The following is an 18,410-nucleotide window of genomic DNA, read 5'->3' as shown; positions in this document are numbered from 1 at the left end:
GTCCCAAGAAACTCACGCCCGCCTAAAAAAGGACCGGCACATACCACCACCTGCAAACTGCCGGATCGCGAACCCCGGAGCAACGCGCCTGTAGCCAACGGAGCACCGCCGAAGAACACCGTGGGCGCCGCCGGAACGCCACATAGAGGGGACGCCGACCAACACCAACACGGGGCTCGAGGACGAACGCCGAAGCCCGCAGACAAGAACTCCTAGATCCGGCCGCCATGCCGCCATCGCAGCCGCCTCACCGTCGGGGAAACCGGTGCCGCCGTCCCGACGCGCCCCTCACCCTGCTCCTCCTCCCATGGACTAGCCACACCCGCCCTGGCCTGCACACGCCGGCGACGACACTCCACCACCGCGCCGCACGGCCCCAGCACACAACCACGCCGCCCTCACGCAGCATCCTTGTAGCCAACCCGAAGCCGCCGCTGCGCAGACCTCCCGGCCGAGGGCCATGGCTAGCATCGCGACGCCACCGCGCCCATAGCGGCCGCGGCCCGCACGGCCCTAGCAGGCCCAGATCGGGGCCCGCCCATGGCGCCGCCGCCGCGCCGCCGACCACCGCCTGCACCCCGTCTCGGACTCCCGACGCCACGCCGCGGCAACCTTGACGCCGGCGAGCCGCCGCCCTCCGCCCGTAGCTTCGCCGCCGACAAGCGGCGCCCACGCGCCGGGAACGCGAGGAGACAGAGGGGAACCGCCCCGCCGCCACCTTCCTTGAGGCGCGCGTGGCTTCGCCGGCGCCCCCTCCGGCGGCGGCGATGCAGGGAAGGAGGAGGGAGGGCCCAAAGGCCGGCGGCGCTAGGGTTTCCCCGTGTCGCCAGAGGAGGGAGAGGGCTGTACATTTTACCCCCGGAAATGAACCGCTGATGAGTACAGATGCTTGCTCACTTTTAACAAAGACTTTCCCAGGATTGATTTGAGGCTGGAGCCATCATGCAAAAAGGTAGCCGTCGCCTTTACCAACAAAAAATCTGCAGAAAACAGTGCAGGGAAAGAGGCACATCCAAAAAAGTGCTTTAGAGAAAGGCTTGTTCGGGAGGTGGGGAAGAGACTTCGCTGGTTCGGAAGTCTCAACTCATCGCAGTTTCAAAAAGGCTATACGTATCTTGCCTTTACCTTGGAAAGTGAGCCGAGCATAGATTCGCCGCAGCTGGCAGCCCACACACGCATCCTACTACTCACTCGATAAACTACAGTGCTGAAGCGTTTGACTTGACTGCTGAACACATGCCGACTCTTGTCAGTAAACGCTGGATCTTCTACTACCCGCCACAGTGCAATCCCATCGTCATTGGATACCAATGCTAAATAGATGAATGAGGGCATCTCCACCGACCCGACGCATTTCGGACGTCCAAAAGTGGTCGGCAGCATCCGTTTGCGTCGCCCAGTGGACATATTTTGACCGCGCGTCCGTTTGCGTATGGGTGTGCTCCCACCGGGGCGACCCATTTTTGAATTGCAACATAGTTTGATCTTCATACAATTCCTTTGGTTTTCTACCACGAGCGATTGATTACATATGAAAACCAAACATAGAAAGTACATAAAAACTATACAAGACCTAGACTACTTGGTTCCTGACGGGCCGGCACCGTCGTTGCGTCGCACCGTGGCCTGCTTCTCCGCCGCCTCTCGCGCGGCCGCTATGGCTCGGTGCGCCGCCGCGTCCTCTTGCAGTGCCTGCTCCAGCCTCGCGTTGGCGGCCTCGTCCTTGAGCGTCTCGAAAGACTCGACGAGGGCCCGCTGCTCCGCCGCCTTCTCCTCCGGCGTCGGCGCATCAGGGTCATCGGATGACCATGAAATCTCCGAATCAGAGTCCTCGGCTGCAGCGGCGGCCGCCAGCTGATACGTCTCCGACGTATCGATAATTTCTTATGTTCCATGCCACATTATTGATGATATCTACATGTTTTATGCATACTTTATGTCATATTTATGCGTTTTCCGGAATTAACCTATTGACGAGATGCCGAAGGGCCAGTTCCTGTTTTCTGCTGTTTTTGGTTTCAGAAATCCTAGTAAGGAAATATTCTCGGAATTGGACGAAATCAACACTCAGGGTCCTATTTTTCCACGAAGCTTCCAGAAGTCCGAAGGGGAAACGAAGTGGGGCCACGAGGTGGGGACACAGTAGGGCGGCGCGGCCCAAGCCCTGGCCGCGCCGGCCTAGTGTGTGGCCCCACCAGGACTCCACCGACCTTGCCCTTCCGCCTACTTAAAGTCTCCGTCGCGAAAACCCTACCACGTTCGACGAAACCAGAGAAAACCTTCCAGATCCGCCGCCATCGCGAAGCCAAGATCTGGGGGACAGGAGTCTCTGTTCCGGCACGCCGCCGGGACGGGGAAGTGCCCCCGGAAGGCTTCTCCATCGACACCACCGCCATCTTCATCAACGCTGCTGTCTCCCATGAGGAGGGAGTAGTTCTCCATCGAGACTCGGGGCTGTACCGGTAGCTATGTGGTTCATCTCTCTCCTATGTACTTCAATACAATAATCTCATGAGCTGCCTTACATGATTGAGATTCATATGATGATGTTTGTAATCTAGATGTCATTATGCTAGTCAAGTGGATTTTACTTATGTTATCTCCGGAGACTCCTTGTCCCACGTGTGTAAAGGTGACAGTGTGTGCACCGTGTGGGTCTCTTAGGCTATATTTCACAGAATACTTATTCACTGTTATGAATGGCATAGTGAAGTGCTTATTTATATCTCTTTATGATTGCAATGTGTTTTGTATCACAATATATCTGTGTGTTACTCTAGTGATGTTATTAAAGTAGTTTATTCCTCCTGCACGGTGTAATGGTGACAGTGTGTGCATCGTGTAGTACTTGGAGTAGGCTATGATTGTGATCTCTTGTAGATTATGAAGTTAACTATTGCTATGATAGTATTGATGTGATCTATTCCTCCTTTCGTAGTGTGAAGGTGACAGTGTGCATACTATGTTAGTACTTGGTTTGGTTATGTTGATCTGTTATGCACTCTAAGGTTATTTAAATATGAACAATGAATATTGTGGAGCTTGTTAACTCCGGCATTGAGGGTTCGTGTAATCCTACACAGTTAGTGGTGTTCATCATCCAACAAGAGGGTGTAGAGTCTAGCATCTATTTATTTATTCTGTTATGTGATCAATGTTGAGAGTGTCCACTAGTGAAAGTATGATCCCTAGGCCTTGTTCCTAAATACTGCTATCGCTGCTTGTTTCTTTTTCTTTGCATCTTTACTTCCTGCAATATTACTACCATCATCTGCACGCCAGCAAGCACTTTTCTGGCGCCGTTACTACTGCTCATATTCATTCATACCACCTGTATTTCACTATCTCTTCGCCGAACTAGTGCACCTATTAGGTGTGTTGGGGACACAAGAGACTTCTTGCTTTGTGGTTGCAGGGTTGCATGAGAGGGATATCTTTGACCTCTTCCTCCCTGAGTTCGATAAACCTTGGGTGATCCACTTAAGGGAAACTTGCTGCTGTTCTACAAACCTCTGCTCTTGGAGGCCCAACACTGTCTACAAGAATAGAAGCACCCGTAGACATCACCAGCCTGCGCTGTTCCAGCTCGGCGTCGACAGCCGCATGGGCCACCCGCTCCTCCTCTGCTTCCTTCTCCGCTTCAGCCAGGTCCGCGGCGTCCCTGACCGGGTGGAGGAGGTCGGTGCTATCATCGGAGTCGAACCCGTCGTCGGAGCTCGAGGCCGGGGGAGGTGGAGTGGGAGGTGAAGGTGGAGGTGGAGGCGCGGCAGCCTGGCCGCGCCCGGCGCTGCTCATGGTGGATCTACTGAGTGGCGCTACGGCAGCGGCGGCTAGGGTTTAGTGCGGAGGAGATGAGATGCTGGCGCCCCTGTTTATATAGGTCGGAGGCAGGGCGACGGCCGCGCCACGCGGGACATCGCCATTACTACGCGCGGCACGCGAGGCAGCCGTAGACTGCCGAAGCGACGCCTCGCTGCCAGTACTGGCGGAGAAGACGCATCGACGCTGCGTCTGCTAGCTGCGCATGCTCGCGGAAGCCGAGGCACGCCATTAACGCGGCCCTGCAAAGGCTGCGGCGCGCCGCCCGCAAGTAATGCCGCCGAAGACGAAGCAGTTGTGACGCTGCCAGGCGGGCCCGTGCCAGGACCAAGCGGTCACTTTGCGCGTCCGCGCAGCGTCCGCCGAGACGCAAACCTGGCGCATATTTGGGCCAGGTTTGCGTCTCTGCGGACGGCCCGGTCACTTTGCGTCGCGCCGCTGGAGAGGGTGCACGACGCATTTTCGGTCATGGCGGACACAAACGATCGCTCAGCGTCCATTTGCGTCGCGCCGCTGCCCTGAATGCACCATGCATGGGTACCTTCATTCGAAATGATTCTCAAATGGTTCACACTAGATGCCCTTTTTGTCAAGATTTTTTTCTTCCTATAGCCTATTTTTGTTCAGATTACACAACTATCTCGGTCCACAAATAAATGTGTACTTTTGGTTTTTTTTCTTAAGTTAAAAAATTAAGTTTGACCGGAAATTCAATTCGGCTCCCGGGTGCGTATGCTCCCTCTACTAAAAAATTATATTTTAAAATGTCGAAAAATTTGGACAAAAAATTCTACATGTACATCTTCATAATATACGTGCGTTCGTCAAGTTTCATGAAAAACCAATATTTTGTGTGGTCTATATAAAAAAGAGAAAGTTTATCTTATGAAAAGCATTATTTTTAGCACTGAATTTTGTCTTTTTTACACACGTCACATACCAAGTCGATTTTTTATGAAACGACTTTGTGAGCACGTAGCACGTGAAGATGTACGTGCGAACTTTTAGTTTCAATTTAAAAAAAGTTTAAAATGTATGTAAGATGCATTTCGAAATATAGAGAGCATATGGACCCATGTTTGACCAACTTTAAAAAAGATAGTAGAAACATGTATGCCGCATAAAAAATATAGCTAGATGCACATCGCGATATATATAAGTTTATATACTAATCTTGGATACTTTACTAACGAAACACCATGTCAACCGCACTCCCCGCAACGTGCAGCTCCGACGCCCGTAGCCACCCGCACCGCCGACTGCCATATCCATTAGGCTCCTTGGCCTCGTCCAGGGGCGGACGCAGCGCCCCTATTCCCCGGCGCTCGCCCGGGCTTCCGGCCAGCCGGTAGTGAGTATTTTATACGTATTTAACACGTATTTGACATTATTTGGTACTGTTTCACACTGTTTGCTCGGTCTTCCAAAAATTCTTGGGTCCGCTTCTGGCCTCGCCGTCTGTGGGAGTTGAGAGATGAAGGCCATTGGAGGTGCCCCCCCCCCCCCTATCTAGCCTCACCGCCTTCGGCATATCCGGTTTCGGCTCGCAGCTGGATGTGAATGCAGATGATGTGACACCCCATCAAAGCAATGCAAGCTTTGCCGCTCTTACGCGTCATCTAGTTTACATTAATATGATTTACCACACAACAATGGTTGATACTAGGTACATTGGTTGAAAATGATGTAGAAAAATTGTACTATACAAATTGCGGAGGTAAACTATGCACGAAAAAATTCCGTTATTTATGTTTGCACAGTTAATAAAATGTGAAGAAGTTGGTAAAAATGGACGTACCTTTTGCTATTTTTATATATGAACCTTAATTTTGTCTTCTTTGTGTGGTTTAAAAACTTAGGTATACTTATAAACGAAATTTCAGACGAGTAGAACATGCCATGCACATGTGCAAGATTTTTCAGAATTCGTGAAACTTCTTTTTATGTGGTCAATTTTTGAAACTTCATAAATGCACATCATATATATTTTAGAACGCAAGACATGTGGAGAGCGGGATCCAAAACAGTGCACTAGTACACTGCTAATTCACCGTACATAACATACTTGTTTTTAGAATGCCAGACATGTGGAGACCTGGATCCAAAACGGTGCACTAGTACACTGCTAATTTACCGTACACATAGCAGAATTGGTGGATGCACAGAAGATGAGCATTCCGTACGCGTCCTGTTTACAACTTATAATCTCGGGAAATCCGAGATGTATGACTTGTTGTTCACTTTTGGGCCTCGACTTAAACTAATCTGGTGGTTATACTTTTGGTTAGTAGAATAAAGCATAAAGAGTAAGCTAGCACGCCAGTGACAATTTTCACTTTCTTTCTTTTTCTAGGGTTCGCTAAGGTGTCGCTTATTTTACACGGAAGTCCATGGATTCCCGTCCAACCTTTTTTGCTTTCTTTTAAGCTTTTGGATACAATCTCAACGTGGGTGCATGTTTGGTTTGGGGATTGACTATAAGCTACTGCTACAGCTCTATGTATTGATCGTTGGAGAATATAACTAATTTTCGCAGTTTTTGTGCATTTGTTCCCAAGAAAAGTACAAGATTATATCTTTTGGCGATCAATACCATATATATTTATAATGGTAGCAAATAGTACATGGTAGAGGAGAGATACATGAGAACAATTTGAAGATTGCGAAGATTTGTTCATTTTTTAAAAACTTTATTTTGTAATCGCCGAAGACAACTCATGCATCTCTATCATGCACTATTTGTTACTATAAATATAACATGGTATTGTTTGTCAAAAGAAAAGTAAACAACCAAGACCTACTTAAAAGATGTGTGAAAGGCACCTTCCATACTTCGAATCAACTGGTTACATTGGTCCTTCCTAAAGTACAACTAAAAGACGAATCTATCTATTCCTTTATCTGGGATGAGATACCTTTTGGTGCCCATCCGTGCCTTCCTTCTAGTAGAGTACTAGTATCTTTTGTTTTTGTTTTTGTGACAGCAAACGTAGGAATTGCTTTAGGCTGGAAAACACAACAGGAGTTGCCCATTTCTTGCTAACCCCGAAGAAAAGCGGCGGTTTAATGCGAGGCTTTAGAATTTTGCGCTTGGGTGAAAATGCTGAGATACTTAAAGGGTTTTAACAACTTCTCCAACACTTTCGCCTCCAATTTTTACATTTCACTTACATGAGCTCATCGCCTCATCGTGCCGATCATATCTCCGTCTCAAAATATAAAACATTTTAGTATGTTGTTTTAGCCTACCAGATCATCTTATATTTTGGGACAGAAAATTAAAACAAATCACGCTGCATATGTGTGGCATTATTTGTCGGCATGGCCAGGCCTAATTGATTCAAACTGTAGCAATAGATGATTTAGCCAAGAGTTACAAGTGTGTAACATAAAGATTATGCGAAGAGTGTAAATTATGCAGAAGCTATGAACTGCTTTCAAAAATCTGGCGTGAACCAGTATTTTGTGCGATGCGGTGTGGCGACGATTTCAAAACCGCAAAATGGTGATGCGGTATATTCCTATACACGTGTTTTGCAGTTCAGCAGTATCAACCTAGAGATGCTCTAGGTAGTTAGGTTGCTGAACTTTGGATGCCTCGAATAGCAGGAGCATCAAATGATATGCACCACGTACGTACCTCCCATAGTCACCTGCAGGTCACTGCCAAGCCTTCCGGTGCAGTGTATGCAACAATTGTTAGGTGTTAGGTGTTGGCAAAGGTGCCTTTTGTAGCTGAAGAAGGTTTCGAAGCAGAAAGCTCCGTTGCCGGCGAACTCAAATCGACGGGCTCCTCTCGGTGTTTCCCCTTGAGGGTCACGGCACCGTAGCTGCATGCCTGGACGGCTGTAACCTGTTTGCTCTGCTTGCGGTGGTGACTGAACTCTTCTTTGTTGCGGGCAAGAGAAACGTGGGCGTATCACCCACAGTGAATGGACGATCTTTGCTCTGGCCTCTGGGGGAAGTGGCTCCTCCTGGTCCTGCGTCTCTGCCGGCCGCGTGTGTCTGTGACTCTTTTCAGTCGCACAACGGCACAAGGAGGGAGAGGGGCGCATATGGTCAACATTGATCTGGCCTCATCGACACGCAGTTATATGATCGCCGACGACCACTACAACTACCCCATCCTCCTGCCTGCCGCGGCGAGACGCACGGCCATCAATTCGTGGGAACCCCCAAGGTGGGGTGGGGATCCCTTGCCTGACCATGGGAATGAAAGGTAACTCATCCATATGTGATGTCGCTACCAGCTGGGAGAGGACGGATCCTCATTCCTCGTCTTCAGAACATGATGAGTTGTGGAGTATCCTCATTCCTCGTCTTCAGGACATGATGAGTTGTGGAGCTATGCCTGCATATACTCCGTATGTGCCACTTGATCGAGCTGTCTTCTGGAGTATATATTTTCATTTCATAGAAAGGATCATGGGCGACATGAGTGTTTATGATGGAAAGCACGGGATTTCCGGACTCCCCAAATGCTGTGGCCTGCAAGGACGGACGGGGCAGGATGAATAATTTCGCGGAAACAATGGACTCATGTTTGGAGTTCAGGGAGCCATACTGCAATCTTGTAGTCCTGCTAAGTGCTAACCACAGAAAAGGGAGCGGGTTTTCTTCCCGTCAGTAGAATTTACTCCTACAAACTGAGACCCGAAAGTGCGGTGATCAAGCAATGCTGCGTTGGTAGTACAGGAACATTTGGGTAGCCAACGCTCTCATCCTCTAACCAAACAGCACGGTCAGAGCACTCACGACGTCAAACTCACCATGAACAGATGCTGATTGCTAGTGAACGCATGCAAAGAAGTTAAGTTCAACATAGTTTTTCTTTTTTCTTTTTTGCGAATGAAAGTTCAGACTTCAGACACCCCAAACGCATGCAATGTCGATCTGGGTTAAGTACTAGCAACCACTGGTTCAGACTTCAGACAATATAAACGACGACGATGCACCAACAAGAGCGTCATCTCATAACACCACCGCCACTAGTACTACAAACACGCCATGCGCATCAGCTCGCACAGCATAAACAGCATTCGGGTCTGCGCTTCAGCCGGTGTTCTGCATCCCGGCGGCGATGCCCTTCATGGTCAGGATGAGGGTGTCCTCGAGGCCACCTGGGGCGAACTCGCTTGTGGTGCTGACCTTCGCCAACTCCCCGGGCTCCATGATCTCCTTGGACAGATGAGGTCCGGGGCACGACTGGAAGCTAGGGTCCCTGATGCGCTTCAGCGTGTAGGCCTGGCAGACATTCAGCGCCGTGATGTATGATTCACGGATGTGCAGCCTCTGCCTCAGGTGAGGGTCGCCCTCCAGGAGGTCTTTGTGGCCAGCAACCTGAGTTTTACAGTCACATTGCGGTGAGGCACAAGATATAGTGAGAATTCAGTGATCAGGACCAGATTTAGTAAAAGTGTTAGAGAATCACCTGTAGAAGAAGCTGCTTTGTCTCTTCATAATTTGCCCTAAGACGCGCCCCAAACGACCACAGATCATCAGAAACCAGCAGCTTGTCGTACAGAGCTGCTATACCTGGATCACCCTTGGCAAACACCATCTCAACCAGGTCTATGGTAACCCTGAAAAACGGCCACTCGTTGTACATCTGCTGAAGGGTTTGAAGATTACGAATGTCCTTTTGCAGGACATGCTTGAAGGCTGCACCAAAACCAAGCCACACTGGCAGGTGGAATCTAGTCTGTGTCCAAGCAAATATCCAAGGAATTGCACGCAATGATTCGATTCCTCCGCTTGGCTTACGTTTTGATGGCCTGCTTCCAATATTCATCCTACCATACTCGAGCTCTGGTGTTGCCTGTTTGACAGAGAAAGTGCAAAACACTTTATGCAGACCCCTAGAATAACAACTAGCCTAGGAATTTTGAAGGACTGTCACCACACTTAGTTTTCCTATTTTTGTAGCTAATGATGGTAACACTATAAATAAGTTCACTGAAATGGTTTACAGATTAACTTTTATTAGTAGCTAGCTGAGTTCCTAATTTGCAAGTGAAACTTTGTGCGCTAAGTAGAACCTACAGTGCTCTATTAAAAATCATATATCATAGAACATGACGAAGCAAAAATAAATTTATAAAAAAGGCACCTAAAAAGGAATACAAATAAGAGTAAATGGAGACTTACAAGGCGGAAATACTCAACAAATCTTGGTTCTTGGAAAACAATGGAACGGTATTCCTCTGTGGCAACGACAGCCATTTCATCCATCAAAGCGCGCCACTCTGGTTTAGGTGGGATTGGTGGATGCATACCATGTTCAAGAGTAGCAGCTGTAAAACGTTGAAGCGTTCTAAAACACAAATGCTCCTCTCCGAAGGACTGCTCAATGACTTCACCTTGAACAGTTACCCGAAGTGATCCGTGGACAGTATCTGGAGGTTGTGACAGTATAGCAAGATGGGTAGGGCCACCACCTCTTCCAACAGTACCCCCTCGTCCATGAAACATAGTCAACTTAACCCCAAACGTCTTCGCAACCTTAATAAGCTCCTCTTGAGCTTTGTACAGTTGCCAACCAGCAGAGAAACGGCCAGCATCCTTCCCAGAATCTGAATACCCAATCATCACTTCTTGCTTTCCGTTGATTCTATTTCTGTACCACTCAACTGAGAAAAGCTGAGCTAGAGCTGCTGGTGCACCTTCCAGATCTGCTAGTTTTTCAAACAATGGCACAACTCTCAGTGGCTTCTTCACATGGCATTCACGCTGCAGAAGCTCAACTGCTAGAACATCTGAAGGAGCTGTTGCCATGGATATCACATAAGCACCAAAGCTATCAGAGGGAAGTTCAGCTAGCACATGAAACGTATCTAAAACCTCAGCAATTTCATTCGTCTTGGGAAGATCAGGACCAAATAACGGCCTCTTTCCATTGAGTTCAGACAGTAGCCATTCTTGGCGTTTTTCCTCTGGCCATTCACGATATGATCCAACTCCAAGGTAATCAGTTATGGCATCCATAACATCAGTGTGTCTTTCAGATTCTTGCCTGATATCTAGTCTAACAAGGGATAGTCCAAATGTTGACACTTGACGTAAGAAATCAAGAAGACTGCCATCTGCAATAGCGTGATCACCACATGCACAGAGGGATCTGTAACAGAGCTCAAGAGGCTCCAAGAACTGAAAAGGAAGAAAAATACCAACTCATATTAGATAAAGGAAACAGCTACTGTACTACATATCCTGGAGAAGTTTGACCTCCAGTATATTTACGGTGTTGAAAGTATAAGCTAGTAACAAAATGCATGTATTTAAGCATGGCATATTTAAATAACTCGCACTTCAGTTTTAGATACCTGCTCAACATCAGTGAAGATTGCTTCGTCGGGAATTTCAGAAAACCCACTGGTTAATAAATGGCGTGATCGCTCACGTGTATTGTACAATTTATCTCTGACATCACTCAGTATCACACGATAGGGTTCATTTGGAGGAACTTGCTTCCAGAACTCTGCATTCAAGACAAGCATGTTAGTACGCACTTGGTTTCACCTAATTCAGAAAACTATTACCTCCGTCTCACAATATAATGGGACGGAGTACACAATAAAACTAATACAAAAATTGTTGGGACCAATATTTATGCAGTAGGCTCTAAATTAGTTCCATCTTAACTCTCATATTAATCAAGTATATGGATCACATTTCTATTGTCTTCTACTCGTATCCAGGTTCTGACAAACATTGTGCAAAAATATCCTACTTATAAGAGAATTCACATCGATAACTAATGGTAACATGCATAAGAATGTGTTAAAGTTTGTGGCTATTAACTAATTTGATCAAACACTTGATAATCAACGATAATCAAGACTGCTTATAACAGAACATGCAAAGGGTTATATTCAGTTTTCTCATTGTAGAATATCAAATAAGTACCTATATAGTATTTTGTCGTGTCTTTCTTCGAGGAACGGTGTAACTTGTCAGCTTTTACACGTAGTTCATCACTGCAACGCCACATAGATAACTGCAGGTAACAAAAAAAAAGTATCCTCTGAGACCACAACACACTAATACAACACTGCATTAAGAAGTATTTTTAGGTTTTACCTCAAACATTAGATCCTCTATCTGTGCATAGTACAAATTGGCAGCCATCATTCTAGCTAACAGGCATACATCCCTTGTAACCTCCGGTGTGACTCTTGGATTCCCTGCCATCCACATCAATGTTAGAACAATATTTGCAACATAAAAACAATATCTTGCAAACAGGATATAAGAGCTGTCATATACCATCTCGATCTCCACCCATCCAAGAAGAGAACTGAATAAGAGGGGCATTATAAGGCACTCGCTCATTTATGCCAATGTTCTTAAGAGCAGTATCTACCCTCCGCAAGAACTTGGGTACACCCTTCCATATTGTCTCATGAAAGTAACTCATTCCAGCACGCATTTCGTCCTGTGGAGTAGGAGGTGCTCGTCGGATTTCATCAGTTCTAAAGGCAGCTTGAATCTGCAGATAAGAAATGATATACGAAATCAGAATCATGATCACGTAATGTTTAATGGAAATCAAAGTCTTAATTGATTAGTGAAAGTCACCAAGGTTGCAACATGCCTACACAAGTTCACAGAAATTACCTCTCTCTGAAGCGCCTCATCCAGTTCCTGCTTCTCATCTGGAGTTATATCTTTTGCATAAAGCTTGGTTAAACAGTCCCTTATCCTGCAAATAGAAGTGAAAAACTTAATAGCCATCAATACATGCATATTAGTATCATACATTTCTTTGGCACCGCGCACACATATTATATCGAAAACCATGCAAGGGTGCAGTGACACAACGAGCAACAATTTTATTTCACAAATATCGTCTTAGTATCAACAGGGATTTAGAAATACAGAAACTACCTGCCATGTTTTTGGAGCAATGACCTCCTAACTGACTGAGTTGGATGTGCTGTCAATACCAGGTCAACAGTTTGATTCTTGAGTGCATCGAACACTTCCAGCGGAGACTTCTTCAGCTCACCAACGAGCCTTTTAAAGGTCTCCTCAATATCTGATTCTGTCGTCGCAGAATTTTCGTCTGCAAAATCACCCTTCTTCAGTTTTATTCTCCTGCGGTACGCAATCTGGACTTCCTCAGCCAAGTTTGCCAGGATAAGCATGTGGGATAATGACTTGGCTATCACAATAGAGTCTCCAGGATCCAAGCGGGTTAGCAGATTCCCAATCTCATCTAGCTGCTTAGGGTCAAGCTTATTTTCATACTCAGCAGCTAACTCATAGCATTCTTGGACCTGCATCCACCAATATAAGTGCAAACTCATTTAGGATTTTTTAGTAAGTGAAAGAAACTTCATTGCATTCCAAAACTAAATTGGAAAACGTTTTGGTAAGTTATATGCTTTGTCATAAATTAAGTAAAATAGCAATAAGAAAATAATGACGCCGTGCTAGCAGGTATGGACTTCAATACTATACAACGTTCAAAAGGAAAGAAAGAACAAAGTGCAGACACCACTAGACCCAGACTGAACTGAACTACAGATAGCAATAAAAGTGATCGACAGACATCGAGCCATCCACAAGAAAGTGACTGACAAACATCTGATCAAGTCATCCATCAAACTTTCACCCTGATATCACATTAAGCTAAAAGATGTCCAAAATACTCGACAAGGAAAGCAAACCACAGGCTTATAGTACAGTCTAACAGAGCAGTTGTCTCTGTTGGTACAGCAATGTAGTTGAACATCATACATCAACATAGTGCAAGCTGGAGTTTGAAATATCATCCATTGTTAAAAAGATGCAACACATCATATCCACGAATTAATACTCCATTGTCCTGAAAAGGATGTCTCTGATTTGTCTGAATTCGATGAATTTAGGCACTATTTAGTGTCTAGATACATCCGAATTTATACAAATCTAAGACATCCTTCTTGGGACAGAGGGAGTACATCACATCCATGTATTTTCGGACATGGACAGTCTCCAATAAATAGGATTTGACCATTACTTTCTTTAGTTACACATTAATAAATTTAATTTAAATATAATGATTTTATATGAAACTAGTGATCATATAGATATTTGCCAGATCCACATATTTCTATGTATAGCGGTCAAAGATTTAAAACATTGACTTGGCATGTTCTAAAAATACATATAAAGAGGTGTTGCGTAAAACTAAGGTACATATTTCTACAACATAGTACGACATTAGCCACAAGTCGTGGCATACCCCTAACTTTTGAGCATCATGTTAATGTCTACAAAAAAAAGGCTAAAAAAACCGTAACTCTGTAGAGAATAGTAGTCCAGGAATATGGTAATGGACAGTTGGATAAAAATATTGTAGATCCCCAGTGTTATAGGACTTTGCGCTATGTTCTGTTAACTACAGCATTACCAACTTTAGGGCACGAACATGTTAAGAACAGGATCCGTCAAGTGCTAGAAAGATGGAACACATCATACCCGCAAGTTAACTCTAATCAGTGACAAAAGATTGGTACTACCTCTGTGCTATTATGTTTATCGTTTTGGACATGGACATAGTCTCCGATAAATACCTTTTTTTAGATAAGGGGACATCCCCAGCCTCTGCATCAATCGATGCATGCGGCTCTTTATTACTTTAGTAATAGTACGAAACATCCGATAAATACCACTACTTTCTCTAATTACACATCAATAAGCTTAATTCAAAATATAATTATTTTTTTATGAAACTAGTGATGGTTTAGACACTTGGCAGATCCAAATATTTTTCTGTATATTAGCGGTCAAAGATTTAAAACGCTGACTTGGCATGTTCTAAAAAGACATGCTTCTATAATATGTTACAGCACGAGAAGTGCGCTGTGGCATACCCCTAATTTTGGAACATCATGGTAATATACTTGCAAAAAGGGTAAAACAGAATAACTCTGTAAAGAGAATATATACTAGACCAGGAATATGGTACTGGATAGCTAAATTGTAGATCCCCACACTTGGCAGTATGTTTTGTTAACTGCAACAGTACCAACTCTAGGGTACAAACATGTTCAGAACAGGATCAGTGGAACCCACACATCCCTAATTAGTAGTCAAAGATTTTACAAAATTGACTTGGCGTGTTCTGAAAAGAAATATAAAGAGCTGTTGCGTAAAACAAAGGGACATGCTTCTACAATATGTTACGGCACGAGCCATACGTCGTGGCATACCGCTAATTTTGTAACATCCTGGTAATGTACTAAAAAATGCTAAAACACAATAACTCTGCAAAGAGAATATATGCTAGACCAGGAATATGGTACTGGATAGCTAAATTGTAGATCCCCATACTTGGCAATATGTTTTGTTAGCTGCAACAGTACCAACTTTAGGGTGCAAACATGTTAAGAACAGGATCTGCGGAACCGACATAGGCCTAATTAGTAGTCAAAGATTTTACAACGTTAACTTGGCGTGTTCTGAAAAGAAATACAGATATCTGTCGCGTAAAACAAAGGGACATTTTTCTACAATACGTTACGGCACGAGCCATAAGTCGTGGCGTACCTCTAATTTTTGGAACATCCTGGTAATGTACTAAAAGATGCTAAAACACAATTAACTCTGCAAAGAGAATATATGCTAGACCAGGAATATGGTACTGGATAGCTAAATTGTAGATCCCCAGACTTGGCAGTATGTTTTGTTAGCTGCAACAGTACCAACTTTAGGGCGCAAACTTGTTAGGAACAGGATCTACGGAACCGACACAAGCCTAATTAGTAGTCAAAGATTTTACAACGTTAACTTGGCGTGTTCTGAAAAGAAATACGAAGATCTGTCGCGTAAAACAAAGAGACATTCTTCTACAATACGTTATGGCACGAGCCATAAGTCGTGGCGTACCCCTAATTTTGGAACATCCTAGCAATGTACTAAAAAAGGCTAAAACACAATAACTCTGCAAAGTGAATATATGCTAGACCAGGAATATGGTACTCGATAGCTAAATTGTAGATCCCCAGACTTGGCAGTATGTTTTGTTAGCTGCAACAGTACCAACTTTAGGGCGCAAACATGTTAGGAATAGGATCTACGGAACCGACACAGGCCTAATTAGTAGTCAAAGATTTTACAACGTTAACTTGGCGTGTTCTGAAAAGAAATACGAAGATCTGTCGCGTAAAACAAAGAGACATTCTTCTATAATACGTTATGGCACGAGCCATAAGTCGTGGCGTACCCCTAATTTTGGAACATCCTAGTAATGTACTAAAAAAGGCTAAAACACAATAACTCTGCAAAGAGAATATATGCTAGACCAGGAATATGGTACTGGATAGCTAAATTGTAGATCCCCGGACTTGGCAGTATGTTTTGTTAGCTGCAACAGTACCAACTTTAGGGCGCAAACATGTTACGAACAGGATCTACGGAACCGACACAGGCCTAATTAGTAGTCAAAGATTTTACAACGTTAACTTGGCGTGTTCTGAAAAGAAATACGAAGATCTGTCGCGTAAAACAAAGAGACATTCTTCTACAAATACGTTACGGCACGAGCCATACGTCATGGTGTACCGCTAATTTTGGAACATCCTGGTAACGTACTAAAAAAAGGCTAAAACACAATAAATCTGTAAAGAGAATATATACTAGACCAGGAATGTGGTACTGGATAGCTAAATTGTAGATAGCCACACTTGGCAGTATGTTTTCTTAGCTGCAACGGCACCAACTTTAGGGCGCAAACATGTTAAGAACAGGATCAGCGAAACCCTAATTAGCGGTCAAAGATTTTACAACGTTGACTTGGCGGGTTCTGAAAAGACATATAAAGAGGCGTTGCGTAAAACATCGGGGCATGTTTCTACAATACGTTACGTCACAAGCCATACGTCTTGGCGCGCATAGCCCAAATTTTGAAAATCATGGTCATGTACTAAAAAAGGCTAAGACACAATAATAGCTCTGTACAGAGAATACTAGTCCAGGAATATGGTACAGGATATAACTAAATTGTAGATCCCCAGTGTTAAAGGACTTGCACTATGTTTTGTCAACTGCAACATTACCAAATTTAGGGCACAGACTTGCTAAGAACAGGATCAGTGGAACTGTGGAACACAGAGAGACACAAACTTGCTAAGAACAGGATCAGTGGAACTTCGAGAGACGGAATTACCATCTTTAGCTTGATTAATTGCGCACAACGTGCAATGCAGTACTAGATATGAAAATAAGGGCCATGGCATTCAATTACCACCTAAATCAATCAACAGGTAACTGAAAGAAAGACGCAAAAAATAAGTTAACAGGGACGAATCGAGAAGATCATTAATTTACCCTCTCCCTGATGTCCGTCCCCTGGAGGTCCTGGAGGATGTCGAGGAAGCGGTCGAGGAGGAGCGCGTCGTACTCCACCAGCTTGTCGTCGTCGGAGAGCTTCTTGGGCGCCAGCATCCGCAGCTGCGCGTCGATGGACGTCGCCTTGTCCACCGCATTGCGCGCCATCTCCTCCAACCCCCTTACCAAACAAGAAACCCTCGTTCTCCCCCTGCCTTCTCGCCCTCCCTCCCTGCAACAGCGGCGACAGATCAAAACCGGCAAACCCCAGCGGGGGACGACCCGATCTCGCTGCGGCTAAGACGATCGACGAAATCCTGACGCGAGCGGCGAGACCTAATCACGGAGATTCCAAGAAAGGACGGGCCTTTATCCCCAAATATATGTAACAACCAAGTTCCGATCAGAAAAATTATCCGGCCTATCCGCTCCACAATCCAGCAAGGGCACTACTGCTGGAAGGAAATCCGGAGAGGAACCCAATTAAACCGCATTCTAAAAGAGATAGGGATAGAGAGGGGAAAGGAAAGGGCAGGCGCGCACCTCCTCTCGTGAGGAAGAACTGTACTTTTCTGATCAACCTGACGGAAAGAAAGAGCTTTGCTTAATTCTTGAGACGGCGGTGGGGGGTTCTTGAGTGTCTCGTGTGTGTGGGTGGGGGCTGGCTACCTATTTATAGGGCGCCACTTGTCGCTTGTGCAAGCTGGACTTATTGGACTAGATAGAGGCCTCCAGCCCAGCTACAGTGAGTCACGCTGATAATCTCAAGCCCTGCTACCAGTACCAGTACTGTCGTGTCGTGTCGTGTCCAAAGAAAAAAAGGAAACTTTACTAGGCAAGTACAGCCATACGAACTCTGATGAAGCTGCATTGCTTAACCAACACATCGTCCAAGAGTTATGAGTTTGTGAATTCCGGAATGTCATTACAGTACTAGTTCGTTTGGGCTTCATTCTGGGGAAGGTGCGAGTAATCTGCGGCTCCTGGGGTGACACAAGGAGTTCGCATCACTGGAAATAGGATATGGTTGCTCTGTTTCCTTTTCGAAAGTTTCCGCTTACTTCCTGCCAGCAATTGTAGGCAAAATCGAATAAAAGAGAATATTCTCTATATATATTCCGAACCACAAGTAAAGAGAAGAGTTGCTAAAAGAACACATAAAGAGAAGATATAACCTGCAAGAAATAAACTTAAAGCTTGAGCGAGGTGTCAAGGACGACGTGTCATTGTGGCTAGCAGGTGGGGTCGCGTCTTTACTAGCCGTTGCGCCCGTCCTG

The 18,410-nt window shown here is 45.3% G+C and overlaps 1 protein-coding gene across 1 annotated transcript; it reads right to left on the bottom strand.

The window, feature by feature from the left end:
• Window positions 1-8,629: 8,629 nt before the first annotated feature.
• On the bottom strand, window positions 8,630-17,786 carry LOC127343950 (phosphoenolpyruvate carboxylase, housekeeping isozyme). The gene is made up of 11 exons (XM_051370169.2): window positions 17,677-17,786; window positions 17,134-17,365; window positions 12,706-13,097; window positions 12,436-12,520; window positions 12,085-12,307; window positions 11,899-12,002; window positions 11,725-11,815; window positions 11,142-11,296; window positions 9,967-10,965; window positions 9,251-9,637; window positions 8,630-9,159 (listed from the first exon to the last, which is right to left on the bottom strand). Exons 2-11 carry the CDS (start codon window positions 17,299-17,301, stop codon window positions 8,872-8,874), a joined length of 2,892 nt encoding a protein of 963 aa, XP_051226129.1. The 5' UTR covers window positions 17,302-17,365; window positions 17,677-17,786; the 3' UTR covers window positions 8,630-8,871.
• Window positions 17,787-18,410: the final 624 nt, after the last annotated feature.

Source organism: Lolium perenne, chromosome 3 (genome assembly GCF_019359855.2).
Source record: "Lolium perenne isolate Kyuss_39 chromosome 3, Kyuss_2.0, whole genome shotgun sequence".
Taxonomy (NCBI): domain Eukaryota; kingdom Viridiplantae; phylum Streptophyta; class Magnoliopsida; order Poales; family Poaceae; genus Lolium; species Lolium perenne.
The sequence above is the reverse complement of the archived record's forward strand: the minus strand, read 5'-3'. Positions and strand labels throughout refer to the sequence as shown.

Coding starts and splice junctions, on each gene's coding strand:
- LOC127343950 (XM_051370169.2), bottom strand. CDS start 17,301: ATGGCGCGCAATGCGGTGGACAAGGCGACGTCCATCGACGCGCAGCTG. Junction 12,003..12,084: donor GATGGGTGGAGATCGAGATG/GTATATGACAGC, acceptor TGTGGATGGCAG/GGAATCCAAGAGTCACACCG. Junction 11,816..11,898: donor TAGAGGATCTAATGTTTGAG/GTAAAACCTAAA, acceptor TGTTACCTGCAG/TTATCTATGTGGCGTTGCAG.